We start from the raw sequence: 23,971 nt of genomic DNA on the forward strand, positions 1-23,971 counted from the left end.
CTGCCCTGTTTTTTAACATACAGGTATTGAGCCTTGCTCTCCCTAATTTTTGCTGGAGAATCTTTGGAGACTTGTAACTGTCTCAAGTGCTCTCACTGTAGTGGTGTAGCAAAATAGTGCAGCAAAGCTTGGTGGAAGACTTCATGGGGGGAAAGGTGGTATTAAACAAAGCTGATTTCTCTCACACTCTGATAGATTTCACTTGCTCACACTCTGGCAGCCACACAGGGTCACCAAGATGCCTGCCTGCAAGTGGTAGGGCTGTCCAAGTGATACGATCACTTGTGTGCAACACAGAGGATAAGGAACTCTGTGTTGAGTCCTAACTTCACTTCTTCACTCCTGACTGGTGATGACAAACTTCTTGTTGGAGAGATCTGTTTTCTAGATTGCCTTTAAGAATCAAACAGTTCAGAATCATACTTACTTCAGCTGCCATAAATCTTGGGTGAGGTTGCTGAAAAACGTCTTTGCTCCCTCCTTCTGGGAATCTTTCTGGCTACGGTCTATCATTCTGTTGGGATAGCAGCAAGAGGAGTGGCACATGTGATGTGGTAACCTTGTCACTATCCTGTTATCAGAGCATATTTGTCTTCTGCTGACAAACCATCTTTGCTGTGGCCTTGCCTGATTATGGGCCTTCTTGTGATGTAAGCAACGCATTGCATAGTGTTTACCAGCTTGGTTCCTGTGGATCCTGTCCTTGGTTATCACGGCATGTTATTTTTGGAATGCCAGATACTTCCATGCATACTTAATTCATACTAGTCTTAATATTTTGGTTCCAGTCTTTGTAGTGAATGAGGTGTTAAGTCTTTGATGGATTTTTTTTTTTTTTTTTTTTTCTCAGGTCTTAATTGAGAGCCCAGCAGAAGTGAGATACAAACACTCTCTGAATGGGTCTTTTCCTTGCACGTTTTCATGATCGTTCCATGAGGCGGCTGGTGCTGTTCTCACTTATTATTTCTGCAGTCACCAGAGTTCTTGTAGAGCTAGGCAAAGATTTGTATTTCTAGTGTTAGGAACAAGAAATAGGTTGTTATTTTCTTCAAATATGTTTAGGAGTTATCTGCAAGAAGAACATGGAATATGGAGAGAGGAAAATATCTTAAATTAACTGAAATAAGACCTTACTTTTTGTCAGACTTCATCCATGCATTCTAGATAAGGAAATTTGAAAAATCTGTCTAGAGGAACACTTGCTTAAATATGCGCTCAGGGGTAGATAAAGCAAAACATTTGGTGCAGATGTGAGTGGCTTCTGGGTGACAGTATGCATTCCCAGAAATCCCCGAGGAATACACGCACAGGATGTGGAAGCTGAGAATAGTTGCTGAGGGAAAGCCTGGATGCTTACAAAAGCAGTGTGAGGAATAGAAAAGGGAGTTACGGGGAGGAAGAGGTTGTAAGGAAGACAGACAGCATAAATGTAGGTTGAAGATTGTTGTGAAAGAGTTTTATTTCAGTTAACTTGTACAAATCGATCATTTTCAAATTGCATATTAATTATGCAAGAGAAGCATGTCTCCGCATGTTTAAGTTGCCAGTGTACTTACGTTCCTGCTGGCTTATCAAGCTGCCCTGGTGCACATACTGCTGAGCCTGTCTCCAGAGTAGGCAGATCATCCCACTCAAAAAATGCAATTGGTAAAACATTTCTTGTTAGCAGAGCAGGCGTCTCTCTGGCTTGCAGTCTTGTACAACAATCACTGAAGAACTCCATATGAAACCATACGAGGTTTCCTTGTTTCCAGGTTAAAGTCTGTTCTTTCAAGAAGTTTCAAAATCAGGCTGTTCCTTTGTCTTTCTGTTGGGTTGGTTTGGGTTTTTTTCCCCTTTCTAACTGGTATTCTAGAAAGATTCATTCAAGATTGCTCCCTTACTCTACCTAGTCCTTGATTATTCTACTGTCTGTTAAGGAGTCTCATGGGTTTTAACTTGTCAGTTACTATACATTTTATTTTTTTCTCTTGAAGGTATTGTAGGTCTGTGGTATACTAGTTCACCTGAAGAAGTCAGAAAAGAATTACATGAGGTTGTGCCTTTCTATCAAATGAGTTTTGGGCAGAAATGTATTAATTGTATCAAAAAGTGTCCTTTCGTGTCCAAACTCGGGTATTGTTTGATACTAAAGACATCTAGAATCTCTGTACTACCATGACGCTGCTTTGCTGTTGTCTAAGGTTAATAGAGAGATCTCCATGCTTAGTGTTTGAAAACTTTGTTGGCTAGTTTCAAGTATAATTTATAATGTTGTCCAATATCTTTTGCTTGTTGGAGATACAAAATTAATAACAAAAGAAACCACTTCTGGGATCTTTGTGGAGGAAGCAGTAATAACGTGGAAGGGTAGTGTCAAAAAGTCCACAGGGATGTCTACAGTGTATGTCAACTTTTATGAAATCCAGAATGGAAAACTTCTAAGTTTGAAAATGTATGTCTAGAACATAAAAGAGGTACAATTAATTCAGCCTTAAAGGTGATAAGACTAAATCTACATGCTTATTGCTTAGCTACTTGATTTCAACACAGAGTAAAACTAGGGGAAGTTCAGCTAAACAATGCTGTTGATGTAACCACCTACTCGAGGCATGTCCGCATACGGAATAGCGTCAGTGTTACATTGCCCTGTCACAGGCTGGCCATCTTTTGTTAGAGAAAAGCTAATCTGTTGGTGGGAAGTTAAAATTTAGCATTACTTATTATTTCATAATGAAATGATTTAAGGATGGTTGTCCTTCCTGTTGCCTTGAAATTAAAAACGTTCATATTTGTGGATATTTCAAGGAATTTGTCAGGCCTCTATATGATTCCTGATTGATGAAACTTAATCACTTTGGGGATGGCATGTTTAAAAAAAATAAAAGGTTTTTTTATCTTCCTCTTTTTATTATCTCTGCTCCCTTAGAATGGCACCCGGCCTCCACTAGATATTGATGTAAGCCTTGAAGAAATTGCTTACAATCAACATTGTGATTGTTACACGTGAGTAGCTTCTAGTTTTGACTTTAATGTGCAGCGCCAACAGTCTTCTGATGCGTGATAATGTGTCTTAGGTTGTTATTATTAAGAGGATTTCTTTAGCTTTCAGGGTCTATAAGCCTTATGCTGTTTTTCTTGCTTTCACTTGTGCTTTTTTCCAAGGAGTTGGTAGGAATAAATGGATGCTAAAGTCTTTTTCATCTGGAATAGTCCTCTTCATGGTGTAAATACAAATCAGTAGAGGCCTTTTGGTTTTATTTTATAATTCTTGCATAATCTGAGGATAAAAGAGCCCTCTAAGTTGTGGACCCATATACAATGATGATGAAAGCAAATTGGTTAAGCAAACATAACCAACTTGTTCTGTCACGCAGTTGAAAGCAATGGGTTTGACAGGGTAATGAGGACTTTGGGAATACCAAGGTGTGTTTTTTAGGAAAGCTTGATAGCCCTATCTTACAGAATAATTTGCAACTGCGTTCTACTAAACTTCAAAAAGCTTTAATCTATTGAATAATTTATTAATAGCTAATGATTTTCTGGAGTTCACAAAAGATAAAGCTTATGACATGCTGCTTGTCACAATATTGCTTTTGAAACTTAGAAATGGAGGCTCTCACCAGTCATGATTTTTAGTTTGTCATTGTTTCATGATTGGGAAAGATGATACTTTTTCTTTCTCTGCCCCTTTCACTGACTGCCTTTTTTTGAGGGGTGTGTGTGGTTTTGGGTTTTTTTTGGGTTTGTTTATGGTTTTTTTGTTATGTTCTATTTGGGTTTGTTTGTATTTTGGGTCTTGTTTGTTGTTTCGTTGTTTGTTTGTGGGCTGGGGTTTTGTGTTGTTGGGGTTTTTTGTTTGGTCGGGTTTGGTTTTGGTTTTTAATACAGCAGTATTCCTAGCATCCCCAAATGAAGCCTGTTAACAACTGCAAAAATTTTCTTTGATTCAATGACTTGCACCAGTTTGAAGGCTTGTGAAAAGTCCAGCAGCTGGAAACTGGAAACAAATATTTAGAAAGACTGATCTGACCATGTTTTGTGGATACTATTATTATAAGAGCGTGTTAACTGTTGATGCAGCTTTGAGCAAGGCAACTCCCTTTTGTAATAACGGGTGGTTCCATTTGAATATTTCATAAGACTGATATAAAACAAAAAAGTATCGTGTTCCCACCAAGTGGCACAATATTAATCAATCCTTTGGCATTTTTAAGGATGCTGTATGGGGTATTTGCATCTCCTCTTGCTTCTCATTTATTTGATCTAAATCTGTGGCTAAAATCTGGAGGACATCACTCCATAATGAAGGTTGCAGCGCTGGGTAGTCCTTGGACCTCTTTCCAGTGTTCTTAAGATGAACCTTTATTACAGCACAACCATTCTTTTACCGTCATTTGTAGCGCCTTGCCTTTCTATATGTCATCAGCAAAAAAAAAAAAAAAGAAATTTATCCTAAAATAACCTATTCTGTTTGTATCTGTAGAGGGGCGGACCTTTCCGCTCTAGTGCGTGAGGCTTCAATTTGCGCCTTGAGACAGGAAATGGCCCTGCAGAATACTCAAAGCAAGAAAGGTAAGAAAGCTTTACAAAAATCGTAACAAACAGTGAGAAGATAAATAGAATGTAAAGTATTTAAGGTAGTTCAAGACAAGCATAAAGGTGTGCCTGCTGTACAGAAATGATCGATGACTTCTGAGCCAAACAAAAACTAAGTCAGATTTTTTTCAAGAACATATAAGCATCTTTGAAGTAGATGTAGGGGAGAGTACATGAAAAAATGGTTATGCTGGAGGCTCAGCATAAATTTTTTTTTTCTACAAGTATTGAACTTTGTAACCTTAAAGAAAAGTTTATGTTAAGTGGTAGTCTAAACCGACAATTTATATACTAGACTGAACAAATTTCCAAAATCCATCTGCAAAATTACCACATCACTACCGGAGACTAATTATAGTGACTTATTTGCAGATTTGAGTAGTTGTAACTGCATACATACTGATGACGTACCTCTGGCACACAATTGTATTGTGTAACTGAATACATGCATCTACTAGTAATGGCATTGGGAAAATCTGAGTGCCATTTTTGATCTTAGGTATTTAGCACTCAGTGGTCCTTGCCAAGACTTCATCAGGGAGTTACAAATTGTTTCAAGTACAGTGTTTGCCCTTCCCGTATCTGTCTGCACTTTTGTTTTAAGTTGCATTTCCCTGTTTTTAAATTACTATTTCTTTCTGTGCAGATAGGAAAATATAATTGCAAATTGAAACTTTGAGACAAAATGTGTGTTTATCTAGATTTTTTTCCAATAGTTTTGTTTATTATTTTACCCTTAAGTCAAAACGCAAAGCTAAGATGGAATCGTGACTTTTCAGATGATGTCCTTGGAAAATATAGTAGGCTTTCATTATGCCTCTTATTTCTAAGAGCCACGCTGGAATTTTAATGGCTTTGAATCATTCTGTTTTATCTAGTACATACCCAGTCTCATCTGGTTTTTAACAACAGTAGGTTAACAGAGCAATGTGTTTTTTATTCCTTGTTTTGAGGGAACTAGCATGTTCATTTAGTGGCGGGGGGGGGAGACAAATTATAAAAACCTTCACTGTTGTATGACTTGGTTACCCATTTTGCTTGCTGTAGATGGAAAAAAGTCTTGATTTGAGATGTAAACTTCTGAATTTATCCTGTTTGGTTTTATAATTATCCAGAATACAGCAGGCTTTATTTAAAGATGTTCATCACTTGGATTCAGCCTTCACATTTAGGGTTGCAGCCTGAGCACTTACTGTATGGATGTGCTGGCAGCCAGCAAGTCCATATTAAATGCATGGCTTGATCTGCATGTTTATAGCAGCTGCTTGTTTGGGCTGTCCTTGGGTTTGGATTTCTAAGGTGTCAGCCCTGGCTGGTACAAAAGTGTGTAATGTGGTTTCTGAGTTGGGACCTTGTCCATTTATATCTTCAAAAAGGTAGTGTGTGTACACAGACTGGAGAATTTCTTCCTTCAGTGTTACCACACAGTATGCACCAGTGACTCCCGTCCCAGGCTCTATACGTGACTGTAGATGGGTGCTGCGTGTCCTCATCAGATAGTACTTTAGAATCACCTGGCAGAGATCAGTGCTGCTCCTTTCTATTCTGTACAAACTCTGTTGCAACTTCCTTGTTATACCTGATATTTTCCTTCTGGGATAAATTCAGGAGCTTGGGGGTTTTTAACACTCAGCCGTAGCTTGATTGAAGGAACTTTTTTATAGTGAAATGGAAAGGTATCACTTTTGTGATATTTCTTACAAGAATCCATAAATTCTACTTCCAACTTGAACAGTCCTAGGAGAGTTGATCACACTAGTTGCTGTGGTCTAGGCGTTGCCATGTATTGCAGTTTGTCTGGGGGAAGAGTGGGGGAATCCTAACAAAGATTGGGCAGATTTTCAGTTTTATGAGGTCTCTCTGGAGTCCCTCATCATTGGCCCAGCATTTGACTGCCCCGAAGAGTTCAATACCATTTGTGAACTTGAAGTTTTCACTTCCGGCTCCCTTTTCCAAACGACCGATAAAGATGCTGCATAAAACTGATTTCAGCATCAATGCCAGAATGGCTGCCTGTTCCCTCTCCTGAAAAGTGACCATTAAGCCTTATGCTCTATTTAATATCCTTTAATCAGCTTTCAGTCTACCAAAGGATCTTTCCTACAATTCTTTGGAGTTTACCGGTCTTCTGGTGACTGTAACAAGTTACACGATTTAGCCAGCAATTCTGCAGTTTCATAGGCAAGTTCACCTAGTTAGAATGAATGTATAGGGTATGAGAATCTCTTGACACTTCCAGCTGCAAAGACAAATGCAGAGAATTCACTGACCTTCTAAACTATGACCTTATCCCTGAGTGTCCCTTTTTGTATATTATATTTTTTTAAAAGATAGCCAGTGACCCCACATCACATGCATAGTCTGTAAGACTGATCTTCTTAAGCAAAGAAAGAGTCTATGAGACTTCTTGTTACAGCAGTTAAGAGAGAGTGTGGTTAAACAAGTGAGATAGATTAATTAAAGTTTTGTACCTTCGCAGTTGAATTTGAAAAGCAAAATCTGGTCCTTGATATTTTCAAATTAAGAGGAAAGGGAACCAGCTATCCTTCACTCATCTATGTGAACAGGAAAAAAAAACAATTTCATATTTGGTGTTTTAAGTACCTAGTCTTATTTTAGAAATACTATACCTGTTGGTATACTTCAGTATTTTAATTTATCATTAATTTATCAATATAAATAGTTTTAAATAATAAAGCATTTATACCTACTTATTCAGACTAAATGGTTTTGTCATCAGAAATCAAGGCAAACTATGTTAATGCAAGTAGCCAAGGTATAGGTTACTGACAGGTAAATTCTTCAGTGTCAAGCATTGTGCCTACTCTTATCATGTGATAAGTGTGAAGTAGTCTAACTTATTTCAATAAGAGGTAAACTACTTTACTTAGCAGTAGGTAAAAGTATGCTTATACCTAGCCATAGCTGATACTTTTACATTAGTATCACAGACTGTTTCACCTTGACTTTTTCTGATAAGCATGTCCTTAATGATACTGAACTCCCTAGCTGATAAATGCTGTTTTGTCTTTTCCCTCCTCCCTATAGTTGAGGATATATATTATTGCACAATTTGATTAAAAAGTTACAGGCTTAAAAGCAAAAGTGAAAGCAAAATGAAATTCTCATCCCTTCATTTTATTATTTTATGGCACTTTGATGACTCCATAGTCATTAGCTTCTGGGAAAAACCCAAGTGGAACTTTTTTTTTTTTCTTTATGTGTATTATGGACGTGCTGGAACGTGTCCAGAGAAGGGCCACGAGGATGATCAGAGGGCTGGAGCACCTCTCCTATGAGGACAGGCTGAGAGAGTTGGGGTTGTTTAGCCTGGAGAAAAGAAGGCTCCAAGGAGACCTTATAGTGGCCTACCAGTATCTTAAGGGGGCCTACAAGAAGGCTGGTGAGGGACTCTTTAGGATGTCGGGTAATGGTAGGACTAGAGGGAATGGATTAAAAATAGAGATGGGATGATTCAGACTGGATGTTAAGAAGTTGTTCTTCACCATGAGGGTGGTGAGACACTGGAACAGGTTGCCCAGAGAGGTGGTGGAAGCCCCATCCCTGGAAGTTTTTAAGGCCAGGCTGGATGGGGCTTTGAGCAACCGGATCTAGTGGGAGGTGTCCCTGCCCATGGCAGGGGCCTTGGAACTAGATGATCTTTAAGGTCTCTTCCAACCCTAACAATTCTATGATAAGTAGTATTTCCCTGGGGAAATAAGTTAAAAAGCATCTTCATTTATACCGGTATAAATGAAGTTTGGTATAAAAAAAATCTTCATTTATAGTGGTATAACTTTATCTGGTAATGGGAATCTTGAATAAGAGCTTCAGAGAACCGAGATGAGAAAGAGCAGCGAGGCTGTATGTTTAGTTCAGTGAACTTTAACCTTCATCTTTACTTTTAAAGCAAATAATAATTGTGGGCTATTTGCTGTTCTGTTCTATACCTTTAACAAGTTCTCATCTTTAATTTAGTGCCTTCCATCTGCTATGTAGTATTTTGCTATATCAGCAGAAGACTTTTGTTAAACTCTAACATCAAATGTATTAATGAGGAATCTTAACAGTTTTTTTCATCTCAGGACATCCTGTTTCACATTACAAAGATGTATGCAAAGGTAGTGGCAATACCTATCTGTGGAAGCAAAAAGTATCTTAATGAAATACATAAAAAATGCAGCAAATTGACTCTTAAGACATACCTTTTGTACCTCTCATCTGATACCTATGCATTGTAATGAGTCAGTATAATAGTGGTATCTTGGGTTTCTTATGCCTAGATTAAACAAGGCACTTGCTTGTGTGAGCAGAGGAATCCATGATTTGTTAGAGGTATGCTTAAATTTTAGCATACTAAAAAAACCTGTTCAAAAGGTTATGATTAGAAATAATTACTGTGGATAGCTGCACTAAGGTCAAAAAGGCAATTTGCATAAACTTAAACAGAGGGAGTTGTAAAAGTGAAAGCTTTCATCACTTCTGGGTAATGCCAGACAAGGCAATGATACAAAGTCAGTTATTTAGGAACCCAGCATTCTGTAGTAGACTTGGCATGGTAACAAAATGTTTTCTGGGTACTCACTAAATAACACTCTATAGGGAAAGCTTAATATTAAATACATATAGAAAATAAAGCCAAAACTGGAAGTAGCAGGATTTGAGGCATTCTCTTCCGGAAGGGTTAAGGGACATGAGTTCTAACAGGATTTGATATAAACTGCAATTAACTTGGCATCTTTGAGAATGAAACTCCCAATCTGCAGGTGGAAAAACTAATACCTAAAATAACTTTCTGAAACAAGTAAGTATTCTTTGGCATAAGGTGCAAGGGATAGAGGGATTAAGATCTTTCCTAAAATCATAGACAGGAAGCTACATACAATATAAGAGTTTGTGTGTTCATAACACTACTGAATTAGAGCTCATCCAACTGACAAGCACATGCAGTTAGTTAGGTTTCATGAATGCTGCCTGGAAATACACGCAACAATCTCTTGATTGTCACTTGCCTGCAATTTTAATAATTTATTATGTATTGTTCTTTAAGGAGAAATCAAGATTTCCCGTAAACACTTTGAAGAAGCTTTTAAGAAAGTGAAATCTTCAGTATCAAAAAAGGTAAAAGAGCTTCAAGTATGAAAGACGCGTTAGTCCCCTGGAAAGGATACTCTTTTTATTCGGGAGACTGGCAGGAATAGTTAAGATTGCAGTACATTTGCATGTCTTTCAAAGTGACACTACCTGTTTCTGCATTAAACAAACCTGATTTTTTTTACAAGGTCAGAATTTAAAGTCTCCCTTTTCAAAGCTGCAGATGATGCATTGCACGTAGATGGATAACTGTGCTATCAAGGTTATCTTCTGGTATGGCACCTTGGACTTCTCATTGACATTCCCAGATTAGTTATTTACCTGGCCCTAACCTCTTACGTCTGTGGAATTTTCAATTACAAGCCAAAGCCTTTAGAGTGCACTACACCTTGCCACCCCCTTCCTTCCCCCGCCTTCTCCCCCCACAGAGGGATGTGACACCCAAGGATGCTCAACCATTTCTCTTAGTGTGCAAAAGACATCATTTTGAGATAGGACATGAAACACACTTTATAACTCACTTCTTATCAGTCTTTTCATTATTTGCATTTGTCAAGAAAGTTTGTTATAAGGTTTTCTTATGACCTGTTCTTTTTAATGACTGAAAGGAAAGCTGTTCAATCATCTTAATTACTACAATTTAGAAGTTAATATATATAGGAATTGCTATTGCTGCAGAGCTTTTGTGTATAGGTCTGTGTTGCCAAGAGTGTACTGCAGCCAAAATACATTAATATATTCACTTTGAACACTAGTCAGAGAAAAGTTAACTAGTTAATTATTTCCTTTCATTATTATTGTACATTGATGGTCAGTCACCTTTTTTAAAATTCAAAAGTGATCTTTGGCTCCAAGACCCTTTAAAGATGGTGTTGGTTGTTATTTTCTTCCCCTTTGCTATTCACTAAGCAAACAGAAGCAACAGCCACAAAAACTTAAAACATCTCCTCTAACATAGCAATCACTGGTAAGTACTAGGACTTTAGCCCTACTGGTTCTTAAGAGTTAACTAGAAATGTCATTCTGCATCTCAAAGGCAGCTTAAATATTACCTGCCTCAGAGCCTTACGTTTCAGTTATATCCATCTGAAGAATTTTCAGTTAGGTATTTTGAAATATCTTTCGGAGTACGAGATACTCATCTCCCATTTCCAGGTGCTATGTCCTATCTGCTAGTCAAGTTCAATCTGACAAAAACCCTCTACACACCTTCCTATGAATACTGGAATATAAAGAAAGATCTGCATCTCTGATTTAGTGCTTCTAACTCTTCTTTTCCCTCCTGTACACATCTCTGAGTTCAGTTAACTTGCTTTTGGTTTAACTGGTTGGCTTGAGACAAACCAAAATAAGTTGTTCTTAAAGCTATGGACAGACATCATCTTCTGAAACCAGTTATTTCAGTGGAAGTTAACATCTCTTAAGTATTCTGTCCCTCAAAACTGGCATTTTGAGTGATTAGAGAAAAGGATTAAGGCGCAGTTACAATTAAGTAAGTTAGACTAACAAAAGAAGATCTTGTCTGTTCATTTTGGCAGAACTAGATGAGGGAGTAAAGTGTCAATTCAGCAGCTCTCCTGGTGAAGAGGGTGGTATCTCCTTAGCGAAGCATGGTCTGAACCTACCATGGCAATATTAAGTGCAAGAACTCTGCTAAAGGCTTCTATTAATTACATATCATTGGTGACTATCACTGGAGAACCACATTTATGAGCCAGGGTAGTGGGGTTTTGCCTTATTTAGGTTTTTGAATGTTTGAATTAGGTTTTGAATGTTTGAAAATATAGCTAGTGGCTTATATAGCTGGTTTGTTTCACTTCGTTAAATAATACATATAAAGTCACTTTTAAACATTGCATGGGTTTTTTTTAACCGTTGTCTGAAGTATTTTTTTTCCTCTTATCTTGGCACTGTTAGGATCAAATAATGTATGAAGAGCTGCATCAGTCACTGTGCAGGTGATAAATTTGGACAATTCCCAAAGGAGACATTCTGCATTGTTGGAAAGGTTTGCGATTCCTGTGCCTGATTAAGAGACACATTGGAAAGAAGCTGTACTAAATCTCTCAACTTTTTAAACTGTACCTGAAAAAAGGTCATTGTAACCTACTGCTTTAAACAATCCTTAATTTAACTATTTCTAGAATAAAAGATATAATACACGCTTCCTGCTTATCACCATTTACATTTTAAAAGTGAATGCTTTTAGTGCTAAAGAGCTAATACCATCCTCATTAATTTGGTGCTCTTAATCAGAAAGCCCTCAGAGGCAGAGAGCGTCACCCTTTGAAGAGTTTACACTGCTCAAAGATCTGTTTTCAACTGTAAATGAGAATAGCTTGCTTTTCTCCCCCCCCCCCTCCCCCACCCACCCAAGAACAAGAAGAATCACTGGGAGAACAGAGCTGTGAAAGTAAACTGGGAAAGTGCCACACTGTATGTTATCGTACCATTAATCACACCTTTCCCAAATACAGTGACACATTATGACTGTGCCAGCACAGGTTCTCAGAATGTCTAACAGCTTCCCTCACCTATCAAGAGAAACTATCCACAGATGGCAAGCTGTTCTAAAGTTACCTAGGAGAGTGTAAAGTTTGGAAACCTGAGAAGTACTATGATACTATGATTTAACAGCCACCTAAAAAGCACTTGAAACAGTAAGTTACCTAACAAGCTGGTTTTTAATAATTTTTTTTTTTTTTTACAAACAGACAAATCTGCAACAACAAAAAATTCCATTATGGATTTGAATTTCTTAACTTGAGCATTTTGATATCCTCTGGAAAAAGGAATATGTTATTGTTTTAAGAAACAGGCCGAAGAGCCTCAAGGTTGGTTGGTTTTTGTTGGGTTTTTTTGTTGGTGGTTTTTTTTTAATAAAAGGAATTCCATCTTGGGAAGAGGGTCATAACTTTCAACGTCAGCAAACTGGAAAGAATCAGAGTTAAGACAAAACACTGAAATGTGACAGATACTGAGCAACTAATTTCTGAAACCTGCCAGCCTTCAAGGATTATTTTTTTTTTTTAGCACTGTCATTCTATGAAGTTCTTGAACCATTACTCTTGCTTCTTATCTTTGATCAGTCTTATTCTTCCCAAAAGCACTGCAACCATCCATCAAGGATCAGAAAAGGAAATGGATGATTTCTGCTAGCAAATTCCGTAGAAAGCCTTAAGTTTAAAAATTATTTAAAGTTTGGTGTTATCAAAGTAATGAAACTTCCTTGTAAAAAAACAGTGAAACGTTTTTTGTAAGCAATGTTTATTCTGCAAGCATCCCCCCTACTTGAACATTTAAAAGGGAGGAGATGATTATTTAATCTCCTACTCAAGCCATAGTTCATTTAAACAAGTTGCCATGCTTTGCTAAGGACCATGAACAACTTGATCTAAGACCAACCTTGCCTTGAGAGGGAATAGTGCCTTACATCTTAGATTCTCCTCTGACTTGCCATCTGACAAAAGATCTTGCAGATTTTCCCCAAAGGTAAACATGGAAGGCTATTACAAATAACTAATCACAGACTCATGTTTTAAAAAAATACCAACACTCATGGCAGCTAGTACTTACCACTGTGATTTTTGCACAACACAGTATGATATTCCCTCCGTCTTTTAGGGGAGCCTGAGACTCAGTGACTCACGTTGTGGCCCATATGACTAACAAATGAAGTCCCTGCATATAAAGCAGATGATGTGTCTGCTTGTAATTGTAAATCAGGCTTGGAGCTTCTGGAATTACTGTGATTCCCAGAAATCCAAGATGAAGGATTATCATTTTATCTTGGAATAGTTTCACTTGTGGGTGTTCATTACTGTGAGGTAATGCAATTAATATGTATCAGTGAAGTGACTAATTTTAATGTAAAATCATACCTAGATGTTATGTACAGAGCTATACAAGAATCACCTACATTACATAAACTTTTTCCTGGTTTAGCTCTAAATCTACAACTTTAGTTTTATCACCTTTCTTAAATAAAAGGTTTTGCTTTAGAGCAAAACTGTTTACACAAGGAAGTGCTGCACCCACACTGCCTGCTAGTTTTTCTTGTGGGAAATTCTGCTTAGACTATAGTACTTATCACAAAAAAACAACTTGATAAGAGATAAAACGCAAGATCCCTTGTACTTGTACATAGAAGAGCGGAATTGCTTTAAGGAACAAGCCTTTTCATGCAATACAGAGACCACTACTTTGTTCTGCACATGCAGCTACCACCCTCCTAGCAGACATGCCTAGAGGAGGTTTTCCCTCTAGCCATCTTGTTTCTGTTGGGACAAGATCAAGAAATAGTTCATCACACCATTCTTTTCTCCCTTTTCCTGAGGCTACCCACATATCTAAATCACAATAATGATTCTATCCCAGAGCATGTTAGATGCTAAATTAAGCATGGATAGGGGGCAGATGCCGTGCAGGAACTGTCAGCAGGAAAAAAATTGCCATCTACATTCTTGGCTCAATAGGAAACTTTTTCAACGTTTTTGTCCTCGCTAAAGTCTTGTGTACCACTGCAGGCTTCATTATGAAATAAGAGGATTTGATAGAGAAGAGATAATTACATATGTACAGTTGCAGGTTGCTATACTAAAGGCACATCTACATGATTTGGACACGCCTATTTGTCAGATTGTTTTCCTAGGACCTTGCAGAAACAATTTTGCCAGACCCAGAAGCGGCTCCTGTGCTTTGCTGTGTGCCAGCTAAAACAGCAGAACTTGCTTTGCCTTAAGTCTTTTGAAACTCTTTCAAATTAGAGGAGTACACTTCCCAAAAGCTGCGTCTTAGACCACTTACGCAAGGTCGCTACCTGAAAGCAACTTCTCTTATGTTTGTCCAACAGGATTGGTATGGCTGCCTGCAATCTACAGCATTGACGTTATTGGTTGTTGAACCTTATCTTTAAGTAAGGAATTAACAGCCTTAAGTTTTACTGTGGCATGCCACTTCACTTGGTACAGGAATAAATGCCAAGGAGGCAGAGGTGAATCACTGAGCTCATTATCTAACAGTGTCTGCTTACCTAGAGCAGATCCATTTCTCACCATCTGTAGACTTTACTTGTGTTACGTGCCTGCTGGCTACATTTAAAGACTTAACCAGGGGAATTTTGAGACACAGAACCAAGAAGTCTTAACTGCTTTTCAGCTGGCCTCTGGTTCCAGTTCGGAAGTCTTGTCCTGGGTCTGAAAGTCTGGAGCTCTGTAGTCAGAAAGATGCACCCATTTAACATGTTAATTGGCCACTGTTGTGGAACAGACAGGTTCAACAGCAAAACAAGAATGCCAGAGGCAAGAGTTGTTTTGAAAGAGTATTTCCACGCCTGTCCTGTGGGAAAACTCAGGCCCAGTTTGATCAGACTCCAGGATGCATTACTTAAGGCCACTTAAGCAGGGATGCATTACTCACACCACTTAAGCAGCTTCAAATAATTGGAGGTTTGGGGTGAGGATGTGGGGGGGGGGGTGTTACAAGCCATGCAAGGCAGCTTGTTCTGAAAAGCGTAAGTTACTCTGAAAGCCCTGAAGGGGATTCAGAGCTCTGCACAATTTAGCTGCAGCTAAACTACTCAGATGACCCGTTTAACACTACTGACCCAAAGGCAGCTGTGTTTTGACAGTTAAACTCCTAGCTGATTTCACTTAGAGGAGAGGTTTGCCAAACTGACAAACTAGTAAGATGCTTTAGTTACATAGAAAGGAACAAACCCTAACAAGCACGTAGAAAGGACAAAGTTAACTCATTCCATATGAATAGATTTATTTTTAAAAACCCTATAATTAGGTTAACTGTCCAGGTTCTTAATGCTCTTTAGGTTTAATTTGTTCTTCACTAGTTAGTCAAAGCTCTCTCCAACTTTCAGATAAACTATTTCAAGAAGTATATTAACCTGTTTCTGCCAGATATATTTTAATAGCATTTATGAAATTATTTAATTCCTTACTAACAATAACTAGATGGTTAATAGGTATTTTAAAAAGAATCATGTTTCTTATTTCTATGCCATGCCTTTAGACTAAATACCACATCATGACTGGAGAAAACTAGTTATTCATTTAGAATATATCAAACACAAGCGAAGTAGTCCAGCTGGTCTTAATTCCTTTTACCAGTGGCTCAGACATACACACTTCCAACTCTTTTTTAGGCATGAAACTATCTGCAATATAGGTTAACTTTCAGATGATCTGCTTCTGGCAAAATCCCTACTCCTGAAGTTAGATGCCAAAGCCCCTTGTGTATTACACAGGAATGACAGGCCTACAAATAGTAGTTACCAGTGCTTGCAAGAATCAGACCATGGTTTAGATCTAAACATAAATCTCACTGGCCCAGACTGCCCCAGTCCAGTAAGTGTTCTCCAATAGGTAGCCAGTAGCATACGTTTCCAAAAATGATGGCAAAGGTAGATATGTCCCTCAGAATTCCCCACTATTCTGCAGCTCTTAAAGTGAAAATGAGGTATTTATAATTCAGTTGGAAGGGAAGATCATGGTCAGGACACCTTAAAGCAGCATTTGCAATTTTAAGCAAGAAAAAATGGCAGCTCCACGCCTGTTTAAAAGCAGGAATTCACACTTGCACTACCCATTGGAAGGACAGTAAGGGGCATCAGTGAAATAGGTAACTAAGCCCAAGTATGAAAGTTAAACTATGAGCTCCCAGTTATCCTAGATTAATACTTCAGATAAGCAATTTCTCAACTTCAGCTTTTTGCTGTAAAACTTTGAGACGCTTTCCATCCTTCGTTCAGCTAGAGCAATCTATCAAAGAGATTTAATTCCACCATTCACCTCAAATTGGGAAAAAGTCATGCAGAAGTGGCTTAAAAAGAAACTGGACCTATTCGGGTCTTTCAGCCAAAATCAGTTTTCTTCCCCATAGAAAGGCAAGGCAGCAATTCTTTACAGTTCATCTATACCATCACTCAATAAAACAGCTCTTGCATCTGCTTTAAAAATACCAAGTTTCTCTAAAGCTTAAGGCCTTCAGCATTAGGGGACCAGTCAAAAATTCACCCAATGTTGCTTTAATCTTTGCTTTTTAATTACATGTAAAAATACCAAATAAAGTATATTTTGACATTACGCTATACCCTGAGCAATATGCTGGCTAGCTAGCACGTTATTGGCATCTTAATGGAGTCACTTTGTAAGTGGCTGGCACACTTTCATACCATTTCTATTAAACACAGATAAGGGCCCACACTTAAAAAACAAAACACGCATCAAAAACAGGATCACAATCAAGTGAGGGTTAAGATATACCAACACATTCTTCTCAGGCGCTCAGCTTCTTCCAAAAAAAGAAAACAAACCCCAAAACAAACCAACCAAAAACCCCATAAAATGCAGGAGCTGGAAGCATCTAAAAATTAAGTTACTTACAGCAGACTGGTGCTGATAGTGGCTGAGACTTCCACCTTCATGAGATTCCATCTTTCAGATAAACGAAGAACATACTGTAGGATCACCATTTGAGATTTAAGGGTGATTTGTAGCCATCTTTGGCAGCTTAAAGCCATCATCAATGCGTTAGATGACAGAAGGCAAATATACTGTGCTGAGGTACGTCGAGATTCATTCTTCAGAGTTCAGCAAGTCTATCCATTCTCTGTTCCCAATTTTAAAAACTTCTTAAGCAAGAACTTTGGTACCACCACCTGTGCTCTCCCCACATTTTAATATGAAAGACAGACAAGTGTTTGTGTAGGGTACTGTAGGTTTAGAAAAAAAAAAAATCAAGATCATTTAGCAACACTTTTGTGCTTACACAAGTGACTAATATGCTTTATAGGTAGAGTTGTCAGGGGTTGTAGCTAACCTCGCTTACCAGAACAGTATCTGCTTCAATTGATTCAGTTTTCCATACAAGCCAAACTTCCAAATGAGTTTAAGTATTAAGAGTTAGCAGTTAAAACCATGGTAACAGCAGAGCCAACTAGGAAAAGCCTAATCATTTCTTTTCAGCAGATCAGAAACAAAACCAAAGTATAACAAGATTTTTCAAATATGGAAAAAACTATCGATTATATTAAGTTACCCAGTGGCTTGCACGATGCAATTCTAAATGCCAGCTGCTCCAGCTATATGCTAACACAAGCGGCTTAGGCAGTATGTGGCACCCATAAAGTTGGCAATTCCCCACCTTTTTACAAGGAAGTTACACAAGCCATCTCGAAGATGCCAACTTCGTTCTGGTAGATTGCTCCTTTAAGGTACTTTCAGTAGAAAAGGTAGAACTTTAAAGCAGTCCTTCAAATGACATGCTACATATTTAAACAAAAGCAGACTTAACATTTCTGTGCAAATTTAGTTACTTCCACCTATATGTTAGGAAACAGGTTCAACAGAAGGTTTAAGTTAACAATTCATGTTGGTTTAGAATTAACAGTAAGTACAGCATTTTAACACTACAGTCATCTAAAGAGCATGTTGTGGGCAGTGTACTACATTGAGAACTTTTAAAATGAGTCAGAGATATTTTTATACAGATTTAACACCTGCCAAAGTAAATTCTGTAACAAAGTGATTTAGCAGTATGCATATAACACTGATCCTTAGGCAAACATATAAACATTAAACCAATGAATCTGAGGACTGCGAGGAATGTTATAGCTGGTAGGAGTCTGCTACAAAAATCCTTAAGGATGCATTGCTATGTTGCTGTAGATCTTAATTCAGGACACTGGTGAACATCTTTAGCAAGAGACCTTATACAGCCACTTTAAAGCAAGCAGACATTTCAAAGTTTTTTGGTTGCCAGAAGCTTAATCTTGCTTCACTTCACCCTTTAATTGCCTTTTCATGCGTGAATATGGGCTGATTGTGTCATCCATCACGAAATCATACAGTACTTTTATCCAAGAGTTATATTGTGGCAGGTTGTCATAGTATTCAGCTGCTATTTTCTTCACCTGAAGAGGAGATATGAGGTTTATTTACTATTTATATTTACCACCAATCATAAGAAATTTACAATCCTCAACCTGTAACTTAATGTAGAGCACTAGAAGTGTCATTTTAGATGTTAAAAGAGTCTACAGGAACAGCTACCAGTGACAAGATGTGAAAATTTCATGAAGCAACTCCCTTGTTAAGTAAACTTCATATGAAACTTTTATATTGAAGCTAACCAGAACAAACTCTGTTATCACTCTGAAGTCCATTCACTGTGCAACCTGCAGAATAACATATCTCACAGAAGCATGCAGCTTGGTTGCTACTGGAAGTGGGTGACTCAGTTCAGTGCTGACTCATAGGCATATGAGTATCACTAAATAGGATGTTGTAGATTCTAGGAAGACGTGTTTAAAACGGCTATTTTTACATGTAGTTTCAAACCTCAGCACTCAGAAGAAAAAACATCTTATTTCTGAGGAACACATCTTGTTTCTGAAGACAGACATTAAAGAATGAATATAAACTGTTTCACAAAGACTTTATTCTCAGGTGTACATGCTGACTAGACCACTCTCAAATTGAGAGAGAGGGAGTTTCAGTTAGATATCCTTACTTATATTTGAGGCCAACCACCTAAATCCTTGAAAACCTGAACAGAACAAAACTCATTTTTCACTAAATTCCATAGTTTTAGACAGAAGAAAAAATATTAATCTGTAGAAGCAATAAACAAAACCAAGATATTTGCATGACTGGTCTGGAGCTGGAGATCATTTTGATCTGTCATCACATCTATAGAATAGTGCATTGAGCCAATATACTTTTATTCAACAGTAATTATTCTTGGCTCACCAGTACCCCAGCTGGAATTAAGTGTTCAGTACTTCAGTGATCTTTAGCACACATCATAGCAGAGTCCAGTCCAATCAAATTAACTACACTGTTCTAAAAGAAGGCTTTGTTTTCTTATTAGAGCTGTGGATTAACAGTCCTGTAGCAGAGCTGGGTATTTACCTCTGCAATTAAATACTTGAAAAAAAAAAAAATCATTCCCTATTTACAGCTTCAGTACTGTCACAAGTAGTGAAATGGTGGTTCACCAGCATGGATCTAGGTATCAAAGATAAGTTAAAGCAACTCCAGCTGTATCTGAAAGATTAAATCCATGAATAAGAAGAGTCATCTTTTTTCAAAACCAAAACCATTTGCAAAGTGATAACAAACCAATTAGAGAATTTAACTGGCCTGCTAAAGAAGTGCTGGAGTAGCTATTTCACCTGCAGTTCCACCACTGACAACAGAAATAATGAAGTTTAGACTCCAACAAAGGCACAAGCTTACAAGGCCTTACTGCTCCCAAGTGGAGTAACAAAGCTACAAGACCAAAACCACATTTGCTGTCAAACTGCAAATTTAGTGTGTGATGAAAAACACTCTTCACTGGAGTTTTTGGTGTAACCCTAGAAGCCTCTGCTCCAACTGAGAAACAGATATACAATGAAAATTAAGCTCCTGCTTAAAAGAAATCAGCAAAGACTGAAGTGGGAAGAAGCCAGTTTGAAGATTCACATCTACTACTCATGCAGATGTGTCAGGTCTAAGTCTTGGCTTTGAAGCCTTAATTCTGTCAAAGTACAGCTGATACTTATGTAGGGTTCAAAGGTTCTCACTAGAGGAAACTGAGCTGCTCCAAAATAGAAAGCTATTAAACATTTCCCAACAGTCCAACAAACATTAGCAGTATCTCAAACCATCTCTTTTCCCCACCAGAGAATGTCAGTGATAGAAGAGACTGAAGGATAAGCATGCGTTACAATTTTGTCCTTAAGATTTCAGAGACAGAACTGACAAGTCTCTGAAGGTATCTGCAACTTCTTAATTAGTTTTCTGCATGCTTACAAACTAAAGAAATCAGAAGGCTGGTTGCAATTAAAGAAAACTAAAGATAGTGCAAAGTGTAAGACAGGCATTTCCTCCCCTCTCCTTTTATGGAAAAGGCTTGAGCAGCCAGCACACTGGAAGCTTGTTCAGGATACCACTAAAATGTTAAGTAATTACCCCTTTCCTCACTCAACTTAGAAATTGTTCCCAGGGTTTTAGGGTTTGCTGTTGGTGTGGTTTTGAGGTTTTTTTTTAATCTCCTAATTTCCATTCTTCTAAATATCAGCATTCTACCCGATTTTCATGTTGAAGTAGGGCATATTTTAAGAAGTTATAACCTTGGAAGTAAACTTACCAGTGGAAGGCTCTTGCCAGGAATATTGGGGAAGTCATGATGTTCATTGTGATAGCCAACATTAAAAGTGAGCAAATTAAGCGGCCCATAGTAGGAATAAGTCTCATGTCCTTTTAAAAACATGTAATGTTCAGCTATGAAGTGTCCTGAAATTGGGTGCAACCCAAGCCCAAGTACTGAACCAGCAAGCATGTAAAAAGTGGATTTGACTCCCCATAAATAATATATCACCACATCAAAGGAAAGCTGAGCCAACAAATTGATTATTTCAAGTCGAGTAATGGGTTTAGGATTGATGCAGAGAGGTCTAATCGCATAGAAAAAAGGCTGAAGAACAATCCATATGAACTTCCTGAAACGGGTGCAGAAAAACCAGCCTTCAAAGTTGGTAGGGATGTCCACGTCAATTCCATCGCCTCCTAAGTAACGATGATGATCCATGTGGTATCTCTTGAAGGATATGGAATACGGGAGACCAAGAGGGAGGTTGGCAAATATTCCAAACCATCGATTCCACATTGCTTTGCTGTTGCCAAAGGCACTATTGTGAGAGATCTCATGAATAGCCAGAGTCATGGAGTGGCTAATACAGCTTCCAAAAACATATGCCCAGAAGATCACCCATTTCCAGTCCAAATCTTTAACTAGATAAAATGCAGTCAACTGCGCAAGAACCATCAGCACAACCACCCAGATCAAGTTGTAGTCTGGCTTCATCAATGCTTTTATCTCTGGATGTTTAGCTAGATGAGAAAGAATTAAACAAAAAAGGAATTATTTAGAAGCTCTCCTCGCAGCCAACTATCCCAACTAGATTACAAAAGCAGATAACAGTCATTTCTTCCCTTCCTCCCAATTAGGATTTGTCTGCAAATGTAACAAAGACACACCACCTTTCCACGTGTGGCATTTATCGCTATAACGAATCCTTAAATAAATCATTTCAGCACTTTTCTGTTGCTCAGCAACTAGACACGTACATGGCAAGCACCAGTACCACCTCCACCCTGCCCAGGAAGGAAACGGCCTTGACTGACAACACACCAGTCACCCAGAAGGCCTCAAGTAAGCTCAGCTCAGCTCACATTTGGGCGTTTTAGTTGAAAACGCGGTTATTTACCGCCGACCCCGGGTGCCGCGACGACACCTCGGCACAACGCCGGCCCTGTTTACACCGCCCAGCAGACGCCTTATCGATCACCCACCGCCTTCCCTACCCGCGCCGTGCGCTCTGCGGCGGCGGGCGGGGAGCGGCCCGCGGCCCCCCGGCGGGCAGGGCCAACGGCGCCGCCGGCCTCCGCTGCGGCCCCGCGCCCGCTTCGCGGCTCAAAATGGAAGCCCGGGCCGCCCGCCCCACGTTTCGGAGCCCGGGCTCTGCCCGCCCCCGCTCCCCCCGCTCCTTTCCTTCACCCGCCAGCGCCGCCAAGGCGGCGGCTCCCGCCTCCACGTACGCGGCCAGCGCCGCTCCCCTTACGCGGGCCCGGCCTGGCTTTGGCCCAGCCGCGCGTCCCCTCGCCGCACCGGGAGCCCCTAACGGCCGGCGGCGACGGACGGGCCCTCCACCACGGCGCCTTCCCCGCGGCGCCCCCCCGGCAGCCATTTTGTGGGGGTCCCCCCCCGCCACGCAGCCGGTAACAAGGAGCCACCACTACCACCACCGCCGCCGCCACCCCCCCTCTTCCTCACCCAGGATCTCCTTGCGGCGGTCGGCATGAGGCTGGTCCGTGTAGACCCACTCGAAGTCCTCCCTGGCGACGGTGTTGCCCATCCCGGCAGCACTACACCCCCCTGGCCGCCTCGACCACTCCGTTCCGCAGTGCCCGGCACCGCGGTTTATAGCGCCGCGGAGGCGGCCCGGCGCCCGTCCCGCCCACCGCCCCGTCCTCTCTCCCCATTGGCTGAAGCCGGCTGTCACGGCTGACAGGCCCCGCCCTCCCCGCCCGAGCGTCTCGCGCCCCGCCCGCTGGCGGGGGCCTGGCCGGGCCGGGTGGGGCGAGGCGCGAGGCGCAGCCGTCGCCTGAGGGGCTGGGTGGCGGCTGCCCGCGGCCCCACCGCCTCCGCCCAGAGCAGCCGCGCTGCTGCCTGGCGGCGGCGGCCCAGGGGACACGGGCCGCCCCTCAGCCCCCGGAGGGAGGTCATCCGTGCCCCACTCCTCAGGGGAGAGGTCCCACCGCTCTGCCCTGGGACCGCCCGCCCGGGCGGGCTGCGGCTTCCCGGCCTTCCCCTTGACTTCCCCGGCCTTCCCCTTGACTCATCCCGCGGCCGCCGCGGCCTGGCGGGCTTGCGGCCGGCGCCAGCCGCCTCCTCGGCGGCCGCAGGGAGGGGTCCCAAGGGGCCGTGAGGCGCTGCCGCCTCAGGGGAGCGGAGCGCGGGCAGGGAGCTGGCTTCTCAAACCGCCGCGCCGGGGCTGCCTTTGCTACGTCCGCCCGCGTAACTAGCGCTGAAGGAGAGAGAGAAAATTCTCGGCTTGTGGCACTGGGCCTTGCCGAGGCGCTGGGGGAACCCCAAGCTCCTTCATCGTTCCCCGCGGCGGCGAGGACGAGCTGGACTCCGAGGAGCTGGGCCGGTGAAGCCTCACCAGCTCCGCGTTCCTCCCCTGCCACCTTTAACCGTGTTTGTCCGGGTTTAGCTGTCTGAGAGGTTTCTGCCCCTCAGCTGTTGGGACAACCTTGCCCAGAAGCCACCGCAGGCAGCAGGGCAGTCTCACCCGACTCGCTTTCTTGAGGCTGGAAACAGAAACAGCATCTTACAGCGGCTCTTTAAAATACACTTTTTCTTTTCCAAACATAAGAGGTGTGTGGTTGTAAGGACTAGCTACCATTTGTCCAAAACCTAAATTTATATAAGCCGCCTACAACTACAACTCAAAATGCCTGTGCCAAGGTCTCCAATTTCTTCACTTTCTGTGGTAAGATATTTTAAGAACTTCTTTGACAAACTCCTTTGTGAGAACTAAACTCCATTTAATTTGTCCCTGCATCCATTTCTCGTATAACATTGACTGTGGGCAGTTCAGTTACAAAGATTACTTTATGTAGAAGTTAAATGACTACTTGCTTGGAATTTTAATTGTCCATAAATGCACTCAAATTAAAATACTTTAAATCAAGAATAGCGATAAAAACAACAGAGGATGTTATCACAAAGTAAA

At 40.5% G+C, this 23,971-nt stretch overlaps 2 protein-coding genes across 6 annotated transcripts in view; one reads left to right on the forward strand and one right to left on the reverse strand.

Moving 5' to 3' along the window:
• Positions 1–15,277, forward strand: part of NVL (nuclear VCP like) — a 48,000-nt gene extending 32,723 nt beyond the window's left edge. For 3 of the 5 annotated variants that reach the window (XM_054194746.1, XM_054194745.1, XM_054194748.1), the window contains 4 exons: positions 2,909–2,985; positions 4,466–4,554; positions 9,629–9,699; positions 11,590–11,835. In XM_054194746.1, the coding sequence (XP_054050721.1) occupies positions 2,909–2,985; positions 4,466–4,554; positions 9,629–9,699; positions 11,590–11,634 (282 nt within the window). In that variant the 3' untranslated portion in view covers positions 11,635–11,835. The other 2 variants (XR_008465331.1, XM_054194747.1) reach the window with 2 other exon arrangements.
• A 1,429-nt stretch (positions 15,278–16,706) lies between these two features.
• On the reverse strand, positions 16,707–22,673 carry DEGS1 (delta 4-desaturase, sphingolipid 1). The gene is made up of 3 exons (XM_054194755.1): positions 22,507–22,673; positions 20,821–21,563; positions 16,707–18,598 (listed from the first exon to the last, which is right to left on the reverse strand). The coding sequence occupies exons 1-3, from the start codon at positions 22,586–22,588 to the stop codon at positions 18,452–18,454; spliced, it is 972 nt and encodes a 323-aa protein (XP_054050730.1). The 5' UTR covers positions 22,589–22,673; the 3' UTR covers positions 16,707–18,451.
• Positions 22,674–23,971: the final 1,298 nt, after the last annotated feature.

The sequence above is a fragment of the Rissa tridactyla genome, chromosome 3 (assembly GCF_028500815.1).
Source record: "Rissa tridactyla isolate bRisTri1 chromosome 3, bRisTri1.patW.cur.20221130, whole genome shotgun sequence".
Lineage (NCBI taxonomy): Eukaryota > Metazoa > Chordata > Aves > Charadriiformes > Laridae > Rissa > Rissa tridactyla.

Excerpts from the sequence above, each read along its gene's own strand:
- DEGS1 (XM_054194755.1), bottom strand. The coding sequence starts at position 22,588 with ATGGGCAACACCGTCGCCAGGGAGGACTTCGAGTGGGTCTACACGGAC. Across the intron at positions 21,564-22,506 it reads CCGCCGCAAGGAGATCCTGG|CTAAACATCCAGAGATAAAA; the intron begins GTGAGGAAGAGG and ends TTTCTCATCTAG. Across the intron at positions 18,599-20,820 it reads CTGGCAAGAGCCTTCCACTG|GTGAAGAAAATAGCAGCTGA; the intron begins GTAAGTTTACTT and ends TCTCCTCTTCAG.